The 22,713-nt window shown below is 40.9% G+C and overlaps 1 protein-coding gene across 2 annotated transcripts in view; it reads right to left on the bottom strand.

Annotated features, from left to right (window-relative positions):
* Positions 1-22,713, bottom strand: part of ZNF827 (zinc finger protein 827) — a 98,580-nt gene that overhangs the window by 21,156 nt on the left and 54,711 nt on the right. For both annotated transcript variants that reach the window (XR_011679895.1, XM_071431487.1), the window contains 3 exons: positions 13,798-14,022; positions 13,046-13,103; positions 8,452-8,555 (listed from right to left, as the gene is read on the bottom strand). Coding sequence is in view for 1 of the 2 variants with exons in the window: in XM_071431487.1 (XP_071287588.1) it covers positions 8,452-8,555; positions 13,046-13,103; positions 13,798-14,022 (387 nt within the window). In the remaining variant the exon portion in view is untranslated. The remainder of the gene's footprint in view (positions 1-8,451; positions 8,556-13,045; positions 13,104-13,797; positions 14,023-22,713) is intronic.

Here is a 22,713-nt window from a genome sequence, read left to right as displayed (position 1 = left end):
CCTAGAATAATACATGGTAGACAAAGTCCCACATTTCTCACTAAATACTTCCAATTATTGTAGCTGCTCAAAAAACCCTTCTCAGATTTGACCTCCACTTGTGTTACCTGGTTAAAAATATTTATGGCAACAATGATTTTACTTTTTCAAAAATCACTTGCTATTGAGTAACTATTACTCAGCAAACTTATTATGGTAAGTTAAATAATAAGAGTTGCCAAAATAATAAGAGATGTCAATGAGTATTTTTGCCTGTATGAGAACACTGCATGGTATTGGAAAAGAAAATTTACCCTGTATAAAGGCAGCCTATAGTAAAACAAGAAACACAAGTTTTCAGATAGATGTCAAGTGCCTTTCAAGACAGCCATTAGACACAAACTCTTCTGCTTGTTTTAATTAACACCTTTCATCTTGAAGGTCCTGTAAACAACTGGCAAAATAATCAGTGCAGTGACTTCACAGGGAAAAGAAGTGGAGTCTATGTGGCCACATCAATTTGTGCAAAGTCCTGCTGTTTAGCCTGAGAGGCTGGCCAATTCACCAGGAGTTTCATGGGATGCTCATAAGGATATGATCACATTCCCTGCCCAGTAAATACTGATGGTTAAGAAAAACTAAGAGATGTACAACGATGCACATGCTGCACATTTCACTTGTCCTGCTTTAGCTAGAAAACACACCAAACACATGCTTGAGCATGTTTTTTTTCAAATTTGCTGATTTGAAATTGTTTGTTCTGCATAATAAATGATATTTTCAGCTCTGAAAGGGACTCTGCTACTAATGAAAACCATGTGGCTGCTCAGGAGACAGCCTCTGTTGCTGCACCACAGATCTGCACCACACGTGCAGGAGATGCAAACCTGCCTGGGAGCAGATCCAGAAAACTGCAATCAGTTGAAGCCACCCTGGCTATGATCCCATGGAAGGAACCAGAAATGTGGAAGGCTCTGCTGATGGCTGTGGTGCAAAGTGGTTGTCAAGGCAGCTGAGAGCACAGGGAGAAGGCTGCAGGCAGGCAGGGGGATCTAAGGCAGGATGTGATGGATGGAAAACGTGCCAGAGCCGCTATCAGGCACTTTAGCACTGAATGATGGAGAACAAATTCTGCAAAATCTGTCTTGCTTTGGAAAACTATGCCAAGTACAGCCCACTTCTATAGCAGTCCAAGTATCTCACCTTCCTAGAATGACTTCCACAAGTTGCCAGCTATCTGTCTCCTGCTATCAGAGTGCAGAGAGCCACTCCAGTGGCTGACAGTCCCTGGCCTTCCAGAGAGCTCCCACCAGGCACTTGTACCCACAGGACACTCTTTTTGTGGGAGGAATTAGCATGTTGGTGATAAGGAACTCAAATCAGTTACTAAAATCAATCTGCCACTCTGTCCCTAAAAAAAACATTCCTACCATCTATGAAGCTGTCCCACAGGTTGGATTTGTCAGAGGGACATCTCTGCTGGATCCTTTTGCATGCACCTGCATGGATTTTTACACAGCCATACACATGCACAGCCCTGTGTACACACACACACACACACACACACACACAAAGAAGAGTATTTGGTTGAATCTTACTCCCAGACAAGTACCAGAAGAAAAATAAAATTAAAAGGGTGCTTTTGAGGACTGAGGGAGGCAGCCTTTGCATGGCTTAGGGAGTACCTACAATTGTGCCCTGCAGGCAGCAATGACTGTGTGACACCTGCTTCCACCACCACTTTCCCCAAGCACATTTCACAGAAATTCTAAGACAGAAATGAACAGCAGGACCAAGTGCCTGATGGAACATGCCTTGGTAGTGAATTAAGTGCCACTCTCATTTTTCTACCCTGACAGGAAGCCAACAGGGGTAAGGGACAACCATCATCAGGAAACTGAAGGAGGTATCCAATGTCTTGGATGGGCAGAGCTCATAACTCAGACCAAAACTGAAAGCAGATAAAATGATCATAAGCACTGATAATGGGATAAAGCAAGGTGGGGAAAAGCACTGTGGAAGTTAATTCACATGTACATGCACTCCCCCCCTGCAATTACCCTGGCCATAAAAATTGCTGTTCTGTCACGGGGACAGAAACAGCTGCCAGGGGCTTGAAATATTCTCTTAGGCTTTCAAAAAAGTCTGAAGTCCAGCAAACATGATTAGGGGAATGGAGCAGCTGTCATACAAGGAGAGCCTGAGAGAACTAGGGCTGCTCAGTGTGGAGAAAAGGTGACTTGGTGGGATCTTTCCAACCTGGATAAATACCTGATGGGGTGAAATAAGATGAAGTCAGGCTCTTCTTAGTGATACCAGTGGAGAGGAGGCAAAGGCACAAATTGAAACACAGGAAAATCCATTTAAACATAAGAAAACAATTTTTCTTATGGTGAGCAAGGTCAAACATTGGCACAGCTGGCTCAGAGATTGTCTAGAGTCTCCATTCCTGGAGATATTCAGAACCTGATTGGACACAGCCTTGACAGCAAGATGACTCTGCTCTGAGGAAGGGACTGGAACTAGACTTCATACCTCAGCCATTCTGTGATTCTCTCAAAAATAATAATCCATGGGTTCTGCTGTCCTGAATAAATTCAAAATCAATTGCTGGTAATCATGCTCTTAAGCCCTGGCTTTCATTTACAAATTCTAACATTTGAACATTTTAAGAAAGCCTTCCTTCAGTAAATAGGATTACCCACAATGTGGAGTTAGAGGCCTTTTGGCAGATGTAAGCAAACAACAGTAAGAAGGTGTGAATCATTCTAATTAACTCCATGGGTACATAGCAGGGAAGCTACACAAGGGCAATTTAAATGCCAACATTTCACTGCTGGTCACTTCAGTGGAAATTCACAGGGTTTATGTGTTTCATAGTACCCTAAGGCCATTTTCCAGGGTGACAGAAGCAGCAGTGATCCCACACACAGAAATGAAACCCTCAAGGTGTCCCTTCATTTCTCAGTGTGCTTATAGTGGTCTCATGGTGATGACCCAAAATTCAGAGCTGGTGATGACCCAAAATTCAGAGCTGTAGAAGGTTGCAGAAGTTTAGGTTCCTGCAGAGCACAGGAAATCAGAACAGAGCATAAATACTGCCAGAAAATAGTGGATATGAGCACCTCTGCTGGTTGGACCAAAAGAGCTCTTGCTATCTACTTTCTAGATGCTTGGAGTCACAGGAAATTACAACATCAAGAGCTATATCAGCCTTAAAGCATCTTTTAAAAGGAATTAGGCAGGAAGATACATGCAAACTCATACTAAAGAAGGTGGTATCTGTACAACACCGCCACCATGATTATTTATCATATTCAAGCTAAAATTCTAAACCCTCAGGAGGTATTTTCCAGCTACAGTACCAGAAGAAAATAAACAAGATGAAGTGTGCTCATGGGCATGCCAGTCTCACCCAAATGCTGAAATTTCACATGGTTGAAGGATACAGTTCCCTTCACCCTGCTCACATCCCACCATTCCCACAAAGTACCAGTGAGAAAAGGAGATCAGCTCACTACTTGCCTGCTGTGGCCACACAGGGGTTAGTCAGTGCTGCTGTGAGCAGAGTGTGCCCTGGTGAGGCCCTGGGAGCAGGCAGGTTTTCACCTTTCAGTGTTACTGAAGTTACAGTGGAATTACTGCTCCAGAGAAAAGGCCAGAGTGAGTATGAACAGGAGCAGGAGAAACCTGCACATCTGCAGAATAGCCCTGCAGTTCCAAACATGCTGGAATCTTTCTTCCACATATTGCCTTAGAGCCATAAACATAAAAATGGGCTGATCCCATTAATTGCATTATCAATAAAAGAACAACTGACAGTGCCAAAATGCAAAATTTTTGCACTATGTTTCCGAATGTCTACTGAACTAAGCACCATGCTACTGATTCTGGACAATCCTGAAGAGAAAGCACATCCTGTCTGTCATCCTACAGGTCAGTGCAGAGTGTGGACACACATGGCAGAGGAGGCTCTGATGCATTTCAAAAGGGGACTGGAGCTTTACTGGCTTTATCTCACTGAAACAAACCAACAATCAGTAAATTAAGCTGTGACAAAATTTAAAAAAAAAAAGGACTATTCCTGGACTGCAACTCCCTAAGACCTACATCTTCCAGTTCCAAAAGTTTATTTTAGCCATGTGAAATTCATTTACCACCATTGAAATTACAATGCTGCAAGTGGTACTAAATTCTCACCAAAAAAATGGATTTAAAAAAAATTAATCCACTACAGATGGGATTATTTCAATATTTGGCATTGTCAATGGAACTGAAGAAGAATACCAGGTCCTTGATAAACAGAGAAAATAATGAAATATGATTATACTACACACAGATAGATATACATGGAGAAAAAAATCCCAAAAAGCCATGGTTGAGGTTTTCACCAATATTAATGAACCATCCAGAAAAGGAATAATGAATATCACTCATCTGGCTTCCATGAAGGCAGGTTTGATTTACAGAAAGAGTCAATGAGATGGTGGAAAACTATTAAAGTACATTAAAGACTGACTAAGGGTCAGGAAAAGCAGCATAAGATCAAGTTTTTAATTTATCCAGTGATCTGAACTGAACTCTATAGTCTGACATAAAGCTATTCTGTCAAAAGAAGAATCTTATAAAACAGAAGATGAAAATGTCCTTTTTTAAAGTGACTGACATAAAAATTTTAATTTCTTATCCCTACCTTTTGCTAGATTAAAAGAGGCCACATTCTTATAGGGAGCAGCTGAAATTATTGAATTGGTTTGGATATGACTTTGTAATAGATATTACTTTGATACATGGTAACTTTTGAGCAAAGTGTGTTTGGTTGATGTAGATATCAAAACTATTTTATTTCCATTTTGGAGTAAAAATGAAGTTATTTGGACAGTAAAACTAATACAGAAAAGTGCAATGTAATAATAAGGTTATTAACATAGAAAATACCTTAAAAGGTGAGAGAATCAATTCCCCAAATCTAACCAGTAAATTTGAACTATATACCCTAAAAAACTCTGTCTTCCCTTCTCAGAGCATTAGGAATTCACCACAGATTATCAGGGAGATACCATGACTTCTGTGGGTCTGATGAGTCCCTTTCTGACAGCTGGTGGAGATTTCATTGTTTGTACCTTGGATACCTGAATTAAAATCAACTCTCCTGCCTGTGATACTGCTGCTGATTAGGAATCCTCCACCCTTTTTCAGGCCAAATCCATCACAATATCATTATTTATTTAGGATTTTTTCCCCTCCACTAAATGCCCTGATCAGTGCATTGCATTCACACATCTTTTTATATTCTTTCCTAATTATTTCCTACTCCTTGGGGGATCTTATCTACTCAATGCCCTACAAAGAGTGCTCTGCCACTTAAAGACCCGAATTTGCAATTTTGTTATAAACTGGCACTAAAGTGAAGTGGTTTGTGCTGAGGGGGCCACTAAGCTTAAGTCTCAAGGACTGAACTTTGGACCCACTGTACTTAAAAAACCTCTTTAATAGCTTCAACACACACACTTACACAAAACCCCCAAACAAACCAGAACTGCATTAATGGAAGCAATATCAATATGCAGAAATTTCAGAGTACTAAAGAAATCATCTTGAGAGCTAGAATAACAAGGGAAACAATTCAAATTACAAGGTCATGTGCCTAAGAGTGTAGGAATGAGAATTTCTGTTGCATGCTGAAATCATCAGCTGAAATTATAAAGGAAAAGAAAAACATGTTACTATTTGACCAGCAAGAGAGACACCAGCATGTTCTAGTTACAAAGCTGTGATTAATCAGGAGAGGCATTTCCAATATGCACTCAGAAGATTGCAGGCTGCTGAAAAAGTCAGGGATAAAACCTCCTATGAAAGAGCACATATAGCTCTGACTACTCATATTTGCAGAAATTAATGCCCCTAAACAGAGGCAGAAAAGGGTTAGGAAATGGAAACCCTGTCGTTTCAAAAACCCAAAAGACTGGCTGGCTCACTTTCCCAAAATGAAGGCAGGATTAGAGGAATATAAGGAATGGCACATCAGATGGTGAACATCTCAAGGAAGAAGAATTATCAAAGTTGAAGGACAGCCCTGGTGAGATAACAGAAGTAGAACTTGCTGTGAATAAATTCAGGCTGGAAAGAGATTGGTCCCAGTTCTTCAAAGGGGTGAGCTTCTGAAACAGCATCCTCATAAAAATAATAAGGATGATGGGGTTTAAGATGGAGCTTGGTAATGAATAAGACTGCATAATGTTACCTAGTACAGAAAAGAATTGAATTTGACACATGAAATATCTTAGTGTCCTATGTTCCTGTCACTTTTCCCAATTCCTTTGCAGCTAGAGTGCCAAAAAGTCTGCAGACAGAAAGTTGGCAGGAGGCTGGGGACACAGCGCCCATTTTGGTGCTCACTTGAGCAGTGGCAACCGCGTACGTGGGGTCCCACCAGGGCCACTGGCCTGGGAGTTTCCTATCACTTTCTTGTGCTGCCCTTTTCTCCTTCTCACTGTCCTATTTCAGGGATGGAGTAACACAAAACAAATCCCAAGCAAAAGCATTTTTATATGGGAGACCACATACACAGTTCCACAGCGTTTTCTGTAATGCTTTCTGTAGGCCTTGCACAATGGTTTGTTTCTGTTCCTTAATGCTGCTCTTTGAAGGGATAAAAAAAAAATGTTTTCAGAGCTATACATAGCAGTACATAGGCTATTTCTTCTTGCAAGGCTGAAAATAATAGGAAATTTACCTGTGGGTATTCTGCTGCTCTTTTAAATGAATATAATATTTGTAATTGATTATGTTAATTATTTAAATCACATTATTGGTGCTACTGTGAAGTTGCACTTCAGGCCCCAGAATTTGTTGTGAAGCTGAGAAAAAACAACATATTTGGAATTGTAAGAGTTGTTCCAAAAATAAAAATGTAGCAGAAACTGGCATTTTAAAAATTTCAGCATACTTGCTACTATTATATATCACTCTTATAACCACAGAGCAATATGTACTATAATCAAGTTTCCACAAAACAGATTATGGAGCAGCACAAACTTATGAAAACCCTCAGTTACTCAGAGGCCTTTCTAACACTCCAGGATGACCTAACCAACAAGATACTTTACATCATTTAAGCACAAGATCAAACATGTCACCAAAACCCACTCATACTTCTGTGGCCTCACTGAAAGTGAAGTCTTAGACAGAATTGAAATTCTTCTGCATTTATCTCGGTATGATGTCAGACTCTTGCTGCTGGAGGCCGTGTCCTCTGAGGTATTGAGCCCTGCCTGAGGAGTCTGTGAATTCTCATCTTTCATCTGGGCATATGAATATTCCATGTTATGCCAAGGTCAAAAGCCAGGATTGAAAGTGCTAACCTGGTTTACATTTTAATACTTAAAAGCACCACACCTGATCTGGTTCTCCTCATCTGGAGGTACAGAATCCACTGCTTCCTAGCAGAAGCATGTCTGTGCACAGCCTGGAGACCCTTGTCCTTATCCTACAATTTTTTTTCTTCCTGCTATGCATATTTACCCTTAGACAGCATCTAGCTCTTACCCTCATCTGCCACTTTGCAAGCTGTCAAATGACTATTCAAGCATTAAAAAAAATGAAGGGTCTGTTAAGTTGTAAATTAAATGACAGTCTATAGCTGAAAATTAGCAGTAACGTGCCCAAAAGTTTATTGATTGCTAAGAAAAGGTGAATAACCCCCCCTACAGCTGACTGTGTAATTACTGACCTTTAGAACCCCAGAGCTATTAATTTAAGAACAGATAGCAGTGAACTAGCAAACGAGTTATTTTGCAGCAGAACAGTGAAGGCACATATCAAGTTTTTGCATGTGTTCAGTGCGACCTTGAATAGTATTATTACATGCCTGTATTTTCCATTTTAATACAGAATATAACCCAAGCTATATCTGGACATAAAATGCCTGTCAACTAGTTCGGAAAATCAGTGGGAAGGCACCCACAGACACTGTGGCCTTTCAGGACATTTGAAGAACTCCACATCCTTCCAGAAAGGTTCTAAATTACTGCTAAAGGCAGGAAAATTGTATAGCCAAGCTCAGCCACCCTGGTACATGTCCTGCAAATGTTTCATCTGTGCTCCAGAGATGGAGGTGGAAATGGCCAGGAACGGGAGAATAGCATACAGTAATTCAGCATCAGTACAGCAGCAGATATATACACACAAAAACCCCCTCAACTCTCTTGATATTGCTAAATTTAATCTGCTATAGACTATTGCACAATTCATAGAAACAGCAGCCCAAAGACTATTAACACAAATGCTCCAGCAATATTTAACTTTTCTCTTTTTCTTCTAAATTATCAGCACTTATTATAATGGAGAAATAGCTACCTTTTGGCAAAGCAAATCATATTTTAAGAGCATTGGTCGGGTGGTGGAGTTTACAGTAAGAAAATGTAAAAAATATCTGTTAACTGGAAGTAATGAAAGGAAAGGGTGTCTGACCTGGTGCAGACGTCCTTCCATGAAGAGCAGTCTCGTTGGGCAGGAGATCTTTTGAGTTGGAAGTGAATGGTGATTGTCTAAATGTGTCTTCAGAAAAGAAAGGGCTATAGGAAAAAACCAAGATGCCTTTTTTTAAAGAAAACAGCAGTTAACAGCAGAAGAAGTAAATAGGAATTTTAACCTCAACATCTTAATATTGTAAGAAATACCATCTTGTTAAAGAAACAGTTTCATTTACAGAATTCATGCTGAAAAATAGGCAGACCATGAGGCAGTGTGCTTTGGTAAAATTGCATTTCAGAGTGAAAAGTGAAGACCTCACAAAAGGCTTTTAGCTACATTTCAACATCTCACATTTGCTATATCACACTACAACATGGATCACTAAAACTAACACTTCAAAAATTTGCATTCCATTGTCATATCTGGAGATGGCAATCAGAAAAGGTAAAAATATTATTATTTAATAATCTGAAGCATACAATAGTTATCTTTAAAACAAAACTTTTCAAATATTAGATTAAGATGCTGAACAGTTCTATTCTGACATGGCCTTCCATGAATGAAACTGCCTCCATGAATTTGATTTTTAAAGAAGGAAACAATTCATAAATTGAACAGGTGTATCCCCAAGAGCACAAAGCACAAAAATTACCAGCTACGTGATTCCAAAAAAGAATATTTTGCTTTAGTTTTAATTAACAGGTAAAGTTAAAAAGTTAATTTCAACAGTGAAATGGGATCTCTGTCAAAGTATTTGATTTCTGCTCAATTAAAGGTCATAACAGAAATAAGAATTCCTTGTCTGCAGTACAGATAGACATCAGCAAGAGGTACATAAAAACAGTCAAAACTGAAAACTGCAGTCTTTCTTGGAAAAATGCTTTCTAAGGGAATGTATTCCACCTGCATGCAAACTATCAGTTTCTTCCAAGCAAAGCGAGAATCACTTTAAATCTGATCTCTCCCAGACTGAGAATCCTTAACAGGCTGTTGTACAGTGGGTGTTTTAAAGGTGCAGAACAGGAGGCCAGGCCATTGCTGCAGCCTTTTCTTACTCAGGAATAAAATCCAAGAATCTTTTCAGGATAAAGGACCTACTATGAGGCCTTACAAGGTGTTACACAGCAGGCAGTCCAGACTCAAAGTACGTGCCAGCTGCACCAAGCTGACCTCACCAGTCCAGATACCCCAAGTTTCTGTCCAAAAGTCATCACTTGCCTGTGCTTTCCTTCATGCAGTTTTTCTGCAGAGAGTGAACAAGGTGTCTCCACCAAGTCACTTGTATTCTTAGTCAGATCTCTTCTGCTTCAGGGAAACTTGTTGGTAATTAGTTGACTTGATTGCGAAACACTTTTGGCAACCACGTTGTTTTACTTTCCTATTAAGTTTTTTGGACACTATTCATTTTGTGCTGTTCCATATTTGACAGTTAATGGGATATTTTGGTATTTTTACAGAAGTCTGAACATCCATAAGCAGTCAGCGTTAGGCTGTGCCGAAGGGGAAGGCGTGAAGTTGCCCCAAACCCAAACAGTTTGGTGAATGCCAATATCTGAACAATGCAGGATACTCCAGAAAACAAGTGACCAGGATAAACTAAAACAGCTCCAACACACATGTGCAAAACTTAACTTCTTCCAAGACTCACACTCCCACTCAGGGGTGACATAATACAAAACAGACTGACACTGTATAAAAATACGCCATGATTTATTGCAACATTCCTCTCACTGGTTTAATAATGATCTGAAAGAAAAACAGCAATAAAAAATGTTTTATTACTATTGTAACTCTTCAAAATCTTGTAATCCACTCAGGTTTCCATGTTGGCCTTCCTGCTTGTGTCTTAGATTCAGTCACTGGGACACTGCTCACTGCTGCTTCTAAGCAAAACAGATGGTGCAGGGTTTATCTATTTCAGGTTAGGCCATAGATCATGAGCAGGTGCTGTTGAAGGCCACATCATGTCATATCCCAAGGCTTTCCCTCTCCTCCACTGACCTCTGGTGAATTACAGAACCATCCTTGGATACCTCTTCTCTGCCTTCCTCTAGAATGGCAGCAGTCTCTTCAGAAGAGGCCCTATTATTATTTCTATCTCAGCAGATCTGTCCTCTGATTCCCAGTGCAAAGTGTGAAGGGAGGAGCTCCCGCTTCTTAGCAAGAAATGACACATTGTCCTCAATCACTGTGCAATTCCTTTCTGATGAAGGATAAGCTTTAGGATATTTTTTATTTTTCCTCTGGCTGCACTTTTCCAGTTTCATGGCTACACAGTTCTCTAGATGAAAGAAACTTATCTTGGCATCTTATGCTGGCATACTCACTTCCAGATCACTTGCTTCTCCACTTTCTGTCTTCTCATCACAGATGGCAGGCTCTACCATCTCATTCAGCCACTGAACTGTGAGGAATCCTTGCCAGTTCTGGCTGCTTAAGCAAAGTCATATGGAAGTATATGCTGGCAAAGTCCAGGAATACTCACAGGAGGAACAGCAACAGATAGGGGACAGTTAGAAATGCTAATAAGGAATAAGGCAGCAAAAAGTGCTTGTGTACCCATCTTGCTGGGGTTTGCTGATTTAAGCCTCAGCAGTGACACAGCTAAATCTTTGTGCTTCCCAGCTACTCACAGGTGGACAACACTGACCCCACCTTGGCTCTCTGCAGCTGTCAGCACATTTCACACAGCAATTGTGATCCAAATGCCTTTCTGTCATTACTCCAGATGTGGGTTGGTGAGCCAAACTGCAACGCCACATGTTTTCTTAATGCAGTCCAAGTGCCTCTAGCCTCCACTGGCTGCTCCATCACATTCTATTTTTGAGAAGGCGTCATACCCTCACCAGTAAAGACTTCCAGCTGTTTATTTGGTTTGGGGTGGGTTGGTTTTTTTTTTTTTTGGCAAGGTCTTTCAAGTCAATCTGTTTGAACTCACAGGATTTAGTAGACTGACTCACTTCCCCTCTTTAAGAAGCTCTCCTCATTCATGTCTTCTTCTGCTGATAAATAGGCAAGATAAGAAAAGCACCCAAAGAAACTGAACCAGGCACTCAGCATTTCATGCCCTGATGGGTAGCAGCCACTGTAAGGACGTCTCAGTAAAGCTCAACACAAGTTTGACAACAGCCAACTGCGCTATCCTCTTAAAAGTTGGCAGCCAAAAGAAGGGCAAGTTATCTTTGAACTGTCCTCAACCTTTTCAATTGGGATTATCTTTGATAGATCCAAAAGTAGCTCTGGATTCTCACACCAGTCCTGCTGGTAACATCATGAGACACTGAAATCTATTTTCAACTATTTGTCAGCCTGTCCCTGCAGTGCACCCTAGATGGTTAATGAGTAGTTGGACAATATGTGCATTTCTCTTTGTTGGTGTCTCAGGCTTCTGCTTTTTAAGCAGCACAGAAAGGCTGAGCAGGCTGCATATCTGACAAATTCCCACACTAGCAAATATGGGAAGCATTTGCTGTAACCAGAAGCCAAAAGCTCAATTGAATTTTCTTTCAACTTGTAACATCAAAAAGTCCCTAATGTACATTTACTGAGCTGGTCAGTTTATTAAAAACAAGTTATTTATTGCAGCTACCATGAATGAATTGTTTAGGCCTAGAAATTTAAGTACAGTGTATTTCAGAGACCTTTTCTTTGCAACTGAAATGCTTTTCCATTCTGTCTGGGCAAAGTTGTTATAAGTTAGCACTGAGAACTTCTGTAAAGGGGCTGCAGAGGCAAGAAGCTCTTACTCTATCTTTGAACTCTTCATCACTTCAGTGTGCTCAGTCTCCAACTCATCCACAACAATTAGGGAGCTTTCAGGTAAGAAATATATCCTTGTCAATTCCTGCCTACTCCTTCTACCCTACCAAGGGCTCCTAAGTCTGTACCAATTGCAGATACCACTTACTGCACAAGGTTTTTAAATCTTCCCATAGGGACAGTCACCTTGCTGCTCACGGACACATAAACACCTTGTGGGCTTGTTCCCAGCCACAGTGCTGTAAACTGCACATTTCTTTAACAGCACAGGCCACAATAGGATCATGTACTCAACTCTTGATTAATTTAAATTATTGTAATAATGTAACTGTAATCTTTAACACATCTTGTTAGCACTGTCTTACAGTCTAACTTTTAAAAATTCATCTCTAGGATGTATTGAGATTACAGAAGTACTAAATTGAAATTTTTCTAAAGAAATCTAGCTAGACATAAAACAATCACAATCACCTCTTCTTACATTGGTCCATGTCTTAAAATCCAGTTGCTAGCCTGGTCTTCCCTCCAAGCACTGCATATACCATGCAGTTTCTTGTAAGTTTCAGTTTTTGTTGAAAAAAATAGAATAAATAATTCTTAAAATGATGTGTTGATCAGAGGAGAACAGACAAAAGCCCCTGGGCCTTTTTGACTTATGAGCCCTAAGCAATCAGATCTATAATTGTAGCTTTTCAGATATGGGCTCCATTACTCATGGAAATATCTTACATTTGTACTATCAGGTCACATTTGCAGGAGACAGGTTTGAGTTCACAAGGCAAAAGGAGGCAATGCTATTTACAGTGCAGCTGTAATCATGGGCTGTACTCACCTGGCTGTAGTTCTGATGGTGTTATCTTTATTGTGGTTGTGCTCTTTGCTCACCTTTTCTGCAGAGGAACACACATGAGTTTTGTGATTAGGGTATGCCATATGTTCTCTATCAAATTTTATTCAGCAGAACTATTTTAATGCTTTCAGGTAACAGCATAACCCAGGGTAATTTAGGGTAAATGGTTCCAGCATTATTAGAGAATGGGCATGACTTTATTTAAATTAACACCCAACAAGTTTTTCAGCTCCACATGTCAGTGTTAGAACTCCACGCAGAGTGTGCAATGCAAGTGTTCATTGAACACAGTGCTGGTCCCACTGCCTTTGTGTGACAGGTGAGGTTCACCTTCTTTGCCAAGGGAAGTGGGCAGTGCAGCCCCAGGAGTGCTGCATCCTGCAGCCATGGCCACTTAGGCCAGGAACTGCCATCTGCAGATTCCCCTCTACAGGGATCAAAGCAGTCATCACAAATTATTTAATTAGCTTTCAAAAATACAGGAGCTGAACTCTGGCTTTTCCAACTCAGCTGAAATACTGTGAGCCTGACCTGGCTGCCACAGTGCTTTAAAGCATATGCAGACTATGGGGGGCATTTGGCAAGGCCTATGTGTTTCAAGTGTGAGGGTTGGAAGGTTCCTATTAGCTTTCAGCCCCGGTGATCTCACAGTTTCATAGAACTTTGGGGTCACACAAAAAAAATCTGATTTTGCTCTTTAACTCCGGCTATGGAGCAGTTTGCACTGGATTTACCTGATAGCTGGAAGAGCAGCTCAGATGCCATCTTCACTGATATGTCCTGGCTGAAGAGGTTTCTCTCTGGCAGCACACGGCCCTCGGGTGCCTTCTGGTCACGCCCCAGCAAAGCGCTGTAGCCAACGCTCTGCCCGGGTGACACCGAAGCCCGCGAGTCCTGGATGTCAACTTCCATCGGTTCTTCCTTTATCTTTACCATCTGGGCTTCCTTGAAACTCTCAGCTGCAAATATGTATTCAAAAAAAAAAAAAAAAAGGAAAGAAAAAAGAATAAACAACCGCCATAATTATTTAATTAGGCTGTAATTTTTCAGAGTGCTCAAAGCAGAAATCACAATTACCGAGTTATAATTTGTGCACCGCATCCCCGCAAATGGGAAGGGAAGCAAGCAGCTGACAGCCTCAGTATTCTTCTGGCTGTTATAAATAGAAGCAAGCTCTTGAAAATAATTTTTCAAACTAGAAAGCAGAAAACAGTTGCATATTTGCAAATATGAGAGTTACATCACTTTCTATGAATACTGTGTGTGTGATGACACACTAGTTAGTGAAGCTTTGTTTCTATTTATTAAATGAAGTTGCAGCTCCACCCCAGCTCTCCTGAGGTGGGCACTGAAGGTCTCCTACAAACTCCAAATTACTCTGTTTCAACAGAAGTACCAGCACCAACAGTCAGAAGTACCAGTATGGGGATAGGGGCAGAGGAGGGAACCTCATCTTCTCCTCTCTCTTTCTCTTCTATGGAAAATTCCAGAAAACCATGTGAAGAACCTGTTCATTACACCTGCACAAGCTTTCTAGACAACAGGAATATTCTGAGGCTCATGCTTTTCTCAAGGCTGATAGATATTCCCTCATGCCTTACAAGGTCCATTAACTTTAGTGAACAGTTTTCTCAAGTCCATATCATCCCCTCCTTGCCTTCCTCTCCAGTGTCCCAGGTCTAGCAAACAAAACCATAGTCTAGAAGCCAATTTCTAGAAACTCCAGAGACAGCATAAAAAAGGCAATATGTCTGGAGAACCAAGAACATAAAGAAATGCATGAACAGAGTTAAATACCAGAAGGAACATCCCGATAAGGAATCATTCCAACAAAATTCAAAATTTGTTTGTTCTGGTTTTCCTATCCTCTCTAACTCACACGTGACTGTGTCAGCTTCACAGATTTTATTCCAAGTGTGAAAGATTCAGGCCTTTCATTTTCAATTACCCAATATTCCAATGGATCTCAGAGGCACCAAAACATGGTTTGGTTATCACCAAAAATGTTTTCAGCTTCCTCAGCTGGTTGGTGTCATGTTGTCACCTCCAGCAAAAGATGGACAGAACCCCTTTATCATGAATGCATCAGCATTCTACCTAAAATTAAACGAACATGTGTCACCAAGTCCTTTTACACTACTAGGTTTTGCCTCTCTCCACATTCATAGAGTAGAGAAAAAGTGGCTTTACTTCCTACAGCTCTTAAAAAAAAAAAAAAATCGAAACCAGGAGATAAACGCCACTTGGATATGTTCCAGGAACAATTTACATGAAGTGCTTTCAATCTCTTCTTGTAACATTTCTTGACCTTTAAAAGACACATCTAAATATTGATAAAAATCTTTACCCTCTACTATCCACAGATACATCTCAGACTTCAGAAATTTTTATAGTGAATTCTCAGCTGAAGACCAGTTAGAAATATCATAATGCCTTTTTTTTGCCCTGTTAAGAAGATTTTTCTCTTTCTAAAATTTTGTTTAAAGCTTCTATTACTCTCTTATTATAAAACCACAGAACCCTGCATCTGTGATAAAAAGTGTAAAAATAGCATGCTGTGCATTGAAAGTGAGCACGGAGCAGCAAAAGAACGCATCAGGTAACAGTGTCAATCAAGAGCTCAGGTAACTCCACAAACAAATGAGTTCTTCAGATGTCTGACAGACTGAGCTCTGCACCCAGCTGCCAAATTTAGGTGCAGAGTCAAGCTGACCTTTGCTGCTCTCTCTGCTTTTAAAATATTCTTTCTATTTCTGTTCCTGCTCCACACAGTTTAATTCCCTGTCCTGCAAGCGCTTTTGTATCAGACAAACTGACAGGACCCCAACTAAGGCAAGAGTCAAGCAATACCAGTGACCTTCTCTCCCTCACCATCGGCGAGCACTGCAATTGCCTTAACTACATCTACATATTTGATCATTTCCTTTGACCTTTATCCTTCCAGCTGCACCCTTTTGATCTGACAGAATGTCCCTGCCAAATGTGAATTCTGTCATACTCTAAATCCCCAAAGCAAACACACAAAGAGAAGACTGAAGGAGGGTTTCTGATAATTTTACAGGAGCTAATGAAAGGGAAACACAGTCAGTCTGTCCCACAAGAAGCAATCATAGGCATAAAACCCTCCTGTGCTAGATCTTGTGCTGGCAAAATACTGTAATTAAGGTTATGCCCATACCTGTCTCACCATATAGGCAGTCCAACTCCAGCTTCTTGAGGATTATTTTCCCTTCTGTGCTGTTCATTGTGGAGTAAGGTGATAGCCCTTATTTCTTTAGATAGGTATCTCACATGGTTATAGCACAGCTAAAGTTTTTCAAGTCAAGTACAGGCACACAAAAAGGTCTCTTGCTTTAAATAACAAAATCATTTTATCTTTGACTTTTATAGGAGACCTAGTAGGTGAGCTGGTTAAATAACCTGCTATGTATCAGAATATGAAGTTAGTATATGAGAGTCAGGTTTTATTCTTCAGGTCAGATTTCTATAATAGTACAGCAAAATCTGTGGGCTAAAGAGACTCAAACAACTCAGAAGTATCCAGACCATGATCTCCAAAACACAGTCTGCTATTCATTCAAAACTAACCTGGGTGAAGCTCAGAATAACAGCACAGCAGTGCTGAGACACTTCATAGGGCAAAAGATGAACTAAATCACCCAATATGTCTTTTTCTGCTATTAACTGTGTGATACAGAAACACCTTAACAAAATGAGAGGAAACTATTTTATACATGGATGTACTTTATCAAGCCACAGAGATGCTGTTTCTTTACAGAGCAGTGCAACTTTTAATCATCTTATCTACGAAAGCTTTAATGAACGTCATCCTATTCACATTGAGTGAGCCATTTTTCCACATCAGATATGAAAAATAGAGCACTGGACAGGCTTGTTCCAGGAGGAAGCAATTTCTTCCACAGTTTTCAGGTTCCACAGATGTAAGGAAACACAAAGTAGTGATACTTGCTAAAAACCCCTCCAAACCTAGAACAGCAGAAACGTAGAATAATACTTGTGCTGAGTAAGGCCCAAAAACCCTAAAAGCTCAGGGTAAAACATTTATACCTGAAAGCCTGACAGTGTCACCTCTATAAGGTGCAGCAGTAAGAGCAGTTCTGGAATTTAGTCTCAGACAACACCACTCTACAGCCTAGAACAGAAGCTTGCAAGTTCTACAAAGACCTTACTCAATCTCTCTGAAAGTTGGGACTATCACAATCCAGCTCCAATTGAGCTCAGGTCAACAAAGTGCCCTTGTGGCACCCAAGGCCAGCCCTATTTCGGGCCCCATTATCAGATGTGCAGCCATCAGGGAGAGGGAGGGGATTCTCACCCTCTGTTCTGCACTTAGAGGCTGCATTTAGGGTTTTGTGCCCTATCTGGGGCTCCCCAGTACAAAACAGACACTGACATCCCCAGGGCATGTTCAGTGGAAGGCAACCAAGGTTGTCAGAGGGCTGCTGCAAGACAGAAGAGGAGATCACCTGTGAGAACTGGGTTTGTTCAGCCTCAAGAAAACAACACTAAGGGGACACTTTATTGCTGTCAACAGCTCTCTAAGGAATAAAGGGAAGGTGCAGAGAAGCTCAAGTCAGACTTCTCTCATAAATGCACAGCGATTGTATGAGTCAACAGACAAGATAGAACATGGGGAATTCTGTTTATAGATACAGGAAAAAGAATTCCCATCAGGATGGGGAAATGCTGACACACATTGCTGAGAGAAGTTGGGTTCTCCCTCCCTGAACACATTCTAAACTTGGTAAGACCCTCAGCAGCCTGCCTGGCTTGACCTGCTCTAAGCAGAGGTCTGAAATAGATGACCCTGGAGGTGTCCTCCAAACAAAATTATTTCCTGAACCTTCAGCACTAGGCCAGCTGCAGGTTCATCCTGCAGAACTTTCAAAAGGAAGATTGTTCTAATGCACCACTAGAAACTTTTCTTAATGTCCACTCTGAACTTCCCAAACTGCAGCTGGCAGCTGTTACCCCTTCTTTTACCATCTGCCAGGAGGGAGAAAAGTTTAATTCCACCTCTTTTCCAAGTTTCCTTCAAGTAGGTGCAGGCTGCAATTAGATTGGTCTTTAGTTCTCCTGTGCCAGACTGAACAGGCTCAGCTCCCCCAACACCTCCCAGCCCAGGGAAGCCATGACCTGATGGACCTCATCAGAAGGTTGGAACAGTTTCCCTGTGGAGACAGGCTGAGAGAGCTGGGCTTGGTCAGCCGGGAGAAGGGAAAACTTCAGGGAGACCTTACAGCAGCCCTTCAGTACTTAAAGCAGGCTGAGTTCAGACTGTTTAGCCTATTGTGACATAAGAGACAGTGGTTTTAACCAAAAAGAAGGTAGATACAGACTATATATAAAGGAAGGATTTTTTACAATATGAGTGTTGAAACATGGGAACAGGTTGCCCAGAGAGGTGGTAAATGGCCCATTCCTGGAAACATTCAAGGTCAGGTAGGACGGGCTCTGAGCAACCTGATTTTGATGAAGATGTCCCTGCTTGTTGCTGAGGGGTTGGACTGGATGACCTTTAAAGGTCCCTTCCATCCCAGACCATTCTGTGATTCCATGCAGCACTCACATGCTCTGCAAGGGACACTGAACCCTTCCTAATGCAGCACACTGCTTTTCCCAATATTTGAGATAGAAGTCAAAAATAAGGGATAGGTTTCATAAAGAACACAAGTCATGCAGTAAATATTGCTTTGGCTGACAAAACAGCTGTCCAATAACGTTGCATTGCCAAAATCAAATGAATACTTATTAAATCACTCCTGTTTCTTCCCACCAATTTACTTAAAACTTCACCCTGTGACTAAAATTCGAAGTTGTTCGTATTTGCTGAAATGCCCATCAGCTTTACAAACCAACTTTATGAATCAACTTAGAGAAGAAAGCCTTCCCCATATGTCTCATAAATTGGACTCATGTACCAGTCTCCACAATGAAGTAGACAGGGGTAAATAGTGGGTCAACTTGTACCAACTTCAAAAGCTTTCAGCACGGAGAATCAGGCATTTTGTTATGCTAATTGTTCTGATTTGCTAGAAATAAACATGCCCTAAAACAGCTTAAATAAAACCTCAGAGGTAGGGAACAGTTGGCAAGCCCTGAAGGTTCTGCTACAGAGACACAACAAGGAACATCTGACGTTCCCTAGGGCGCTGTGCTTGATGCTTTATTTTGCTAGTATTTTTTTCAAACTGCTGTTTTATATAAGACAATGTCAATGAATCAATGTAACAGGATCCTGCATTAAAAAAAAAAAAAAATCATGAAATGGCTCATATTTATTAAAGTGGAACCTCTGAACTCCCATGTTACAGAATTTTGCAACTACAAGCTGCTTCACAGAAATGCGATCCAAGGAAAAAAATGGAGCAAATTAAAGCCATAAACTAATTAGAGTCCTGATAGACATCTGCTGCTCCTTCCATTTAAATGGTAGGATGATGGTGGTACCTGCAAGACCCTACTTGAACAATCTGGTTAAAATAAAAACGAAAACGAGAAAAAGCCCCAACAAAACCCACTTGGCTAGTAGCAGGGTTTAATCTGGGAATGTGACTTGCTATGGTTTGCCACTCCCCTACCTCCCACAAAGAAGAAGTCTTATTTTGAACCATACACTTCTCCATTTACGTTCTGGGCTCCTACAGAAGCCCCAAGGAACAAAAGACTTCCCTGTATTTTCCCTTCTCTGCCCGTTATTGAGGCTTTCCAAGCAAGGACGAAAGCCTTGACAGCTCTCTTGAATCAATCCAGGAGCAGGGACTCTCACGAGGTACCAGCAACAGAGATCTCCAGAGACAGCAGCCTAACTCCACATGGGCACTTCCCAGAGCAATCCACAATGTTGTGGAAAAGAAATATGCAGCAAGATTAATCTGGCCTTCACCTTATGCTAGAATTGTACTATTGCTCTCTTCTCCTTGTTTAACTCTTTTTAAATAGTTGCTCTAATCTATGTGATTTCAATTAAAAGTATGATACAGTGTCAAAAAATTAATGACAAGGCATGAAATACAAAATTACCATACACATTTTTAAGTGGATATAGGCTTAATAAAAAAAAACACCCAAAAACCCCATCACACCCCTCCCCTGTAATAACCAGTTGTTCCAAAAGAGGAAGTATCATATAATTAGCTGTAATAAATGGAGATGATCAGGAATGCTTTTGGACTCGGTTGTAGGCAGCACCTCACTTTGGGTGCTGAGGTCATGAAGTAAGTCTGCACTAATTGCATGTGCTGATAACCCAAAATTAAGACACTTTGCTGGTACTGGTGTATTACAAGAAAACACTGTGTGACCTGAGGGTTGAAGAACAAAAAATCCAAAGGAACCAAAGGGTACAAATGTCATGCACTTGCTTGGGCTAACAAGGAGATGTGCAATACATGGGGAACTGACTCACAGAAAAAAGAGGGGAGGAAAACAACCTGAGTTACATGCAAAATGAACACAGCTCAAAAATAGGATACATCTGAAATAAAGGTAAATGTGATTCAGACAACATTTCTGGGAAAGACAAGGACATACTAATGTCCCTGGGCAAAACATTACTTAAAAAGTGCTACAGCCTGGGATAGATTTTATACTCTTCCACCTATACACTCATTTCTGGACAAGAAGACAAAACATTGTATGCTTCTAAAAGCTAATACATGCCCCAAACATATCAGCAGCATGACTATTTCAGCAGAAAATGAGTTTTTCAGCTCTAACAATGGCATGTAAACGCAAATATTTATTTTTAATTTCAGTCTCCTCTGAAATGTACTTTTCAATTTACAAGACTGAGTGTATAAAATTGACCAGGAATCATTGAGGGTGCCACTTAATTAAATTAGCTTTTCCATGAAAGAGAACTGATAAAAAATGTAAAAAACAGGTGTATTTGAAACACGTTACTCCCATTTCTTCTAACTGATTTTGTACAATATTTTATGGTAATTTAAAACTTTGCAGGGATGGCACCCCACTCCACTATCTCCTCAAACCTGTTTGCTTACCACTGGACCTAGTCTCAGTCAAGACTCAGCAATGGAGAGAATTCCCAGCTCACCTTTGTGCACTCATACATATCACAATGGTAATTTTATTTTCTTCTGTAGAATGGAGGTTGAAAATCTGCTCAAACTTTGCCTGTTAACTTCCAAACACCATTTCTTTCAAATGGGTGTTTGATTTATTCTGAAATAGCAGCTTGATTGTTAGGAAGTTTTGTCCTGGCTGTTTGGGTGGAAGCGGGTTCTGCCCAGACGTGCCCAAGAGACATGAGCCCTCTGAGCCTGGATAATCCTTTGGAAGAGGTGTGAGTAGGAATCAAGTCTGTGAACTGTGGGGTAGGAGATCTGAATCCCAGGGGAACATGGAAGAGAAAGAACTGGTATAAAAGGTCAAATTCCACCACAGTAATGTGTGGGGCAAGGGCTTGATCCCAAATTCTGGTCATGTTGCTAGAAGCAAGTGTCCAAAGAGCCCTTCAGCTTGAAAGAGAGTGTTGTCTTGTAGAACTAAAATAGCTGTGTGCGATTTTCTCTTCTTTCTTTCCACCTGCTTCTACAATGACAGCTAACAAATGTTCTGTTAATGTTCTAGTACAGGAAAAGATGTTGATTCTTCTAACTTTTCCTAGCTCTAGAGTAATTTCTGAGTAGCTGAGAAACGGGGGCTGACAAAGGCCTGGTGATTTGGAGTAAACCTACCCTACAGTATGCACCAGACCAAACCAGGCTCCAGAGATGGCAGGGCCTTCCACAACCCTGTACAGCTAAGAGCTGCCAACACAGCACCTCTGTGTGGGAAAAGAGATTTCCCAGTGAAAAATAGAAACCAGTTTATCCCTTGCATGGAAGGAAATAGCAAGGTCTATGCCCAAATCCCAGTTGGCTCCCACCCATGAGGCTGAAACAATCAGCAGTACTCTTGCTCAGAGGATAACAGCAGCATGTATGTTCAGGAATGCAGGAAGCACAACACTGTTATGTTGGAAATTCCTTCCTGAATTTGTATGTGATGCAGGTTGTGGTAATTAGTGTTACACAGAAGAAAGGGAAAAGAACAAAGCAAGAATACAATCCATTCAGTCCTTACCAAGCATAGAGAGAATCTGAAGGGACTTGACTTAAACCCAATTATAAAATATATCAAATCTAACAAGGGCACTTGACTGAGGATTTCCCACAGAGAGTAAAACATCAAGACAGACTTGTTCCATTTTTTTTCTTTCCAGTACCATGAAAAAGTTTGTTCTTGTTCTCCTTTTAATCTCAAGACGTGGCTCAGGAAGAAACGTGGATGCCTCATCCCTAGAAATGTTCAAGGCCACATTGGATGAGCAATACCTTCTAGTGGAAGATGTTCCTGCCCATGGCAGGAGGGTTGGAACCAGATGATTGTTCTCTACAGCTCCCTGAAAGGAGGCTGTAGCTTGGGAAGTCTCTTCTCCCAGGCAGCTGGCAACAGGACAAGAGGAAATGGCCTCAAGCTGCACCAGGGGAGGTTCAGGCTGGACATCAGGAATAATTGTTTCACAGAAGGAGTTGCCAAGCATTGGAACAAGCTGCCCAGGGAGATGGTGAAGCCATCCCTGGAGGTGTTCAGGAAATGACTGGATGTGGCACTCAGTGCTG

This window comes from Agelaius tricolor, unplaced genomic scaffold, assembly GCF_023055355.1.
Source record: "Agelaius tricolor isolate 1412-34295 unplaced genomic scaffold, bAgeTri1.0.p SCAF_8, whole genome shotgun sequence".
NCBI classification, from domain to species: domain Eukaryota; kingdom Metazoa; phylum Chordata; class Aves; order Passeriformes; family Icteridae; genus Agelaius; species Agelaius tricolor.
Note: the sequence above shows the minus strand (reverse complement) of the source record. Positions and strands in the feature narration are given on the sequence as shown.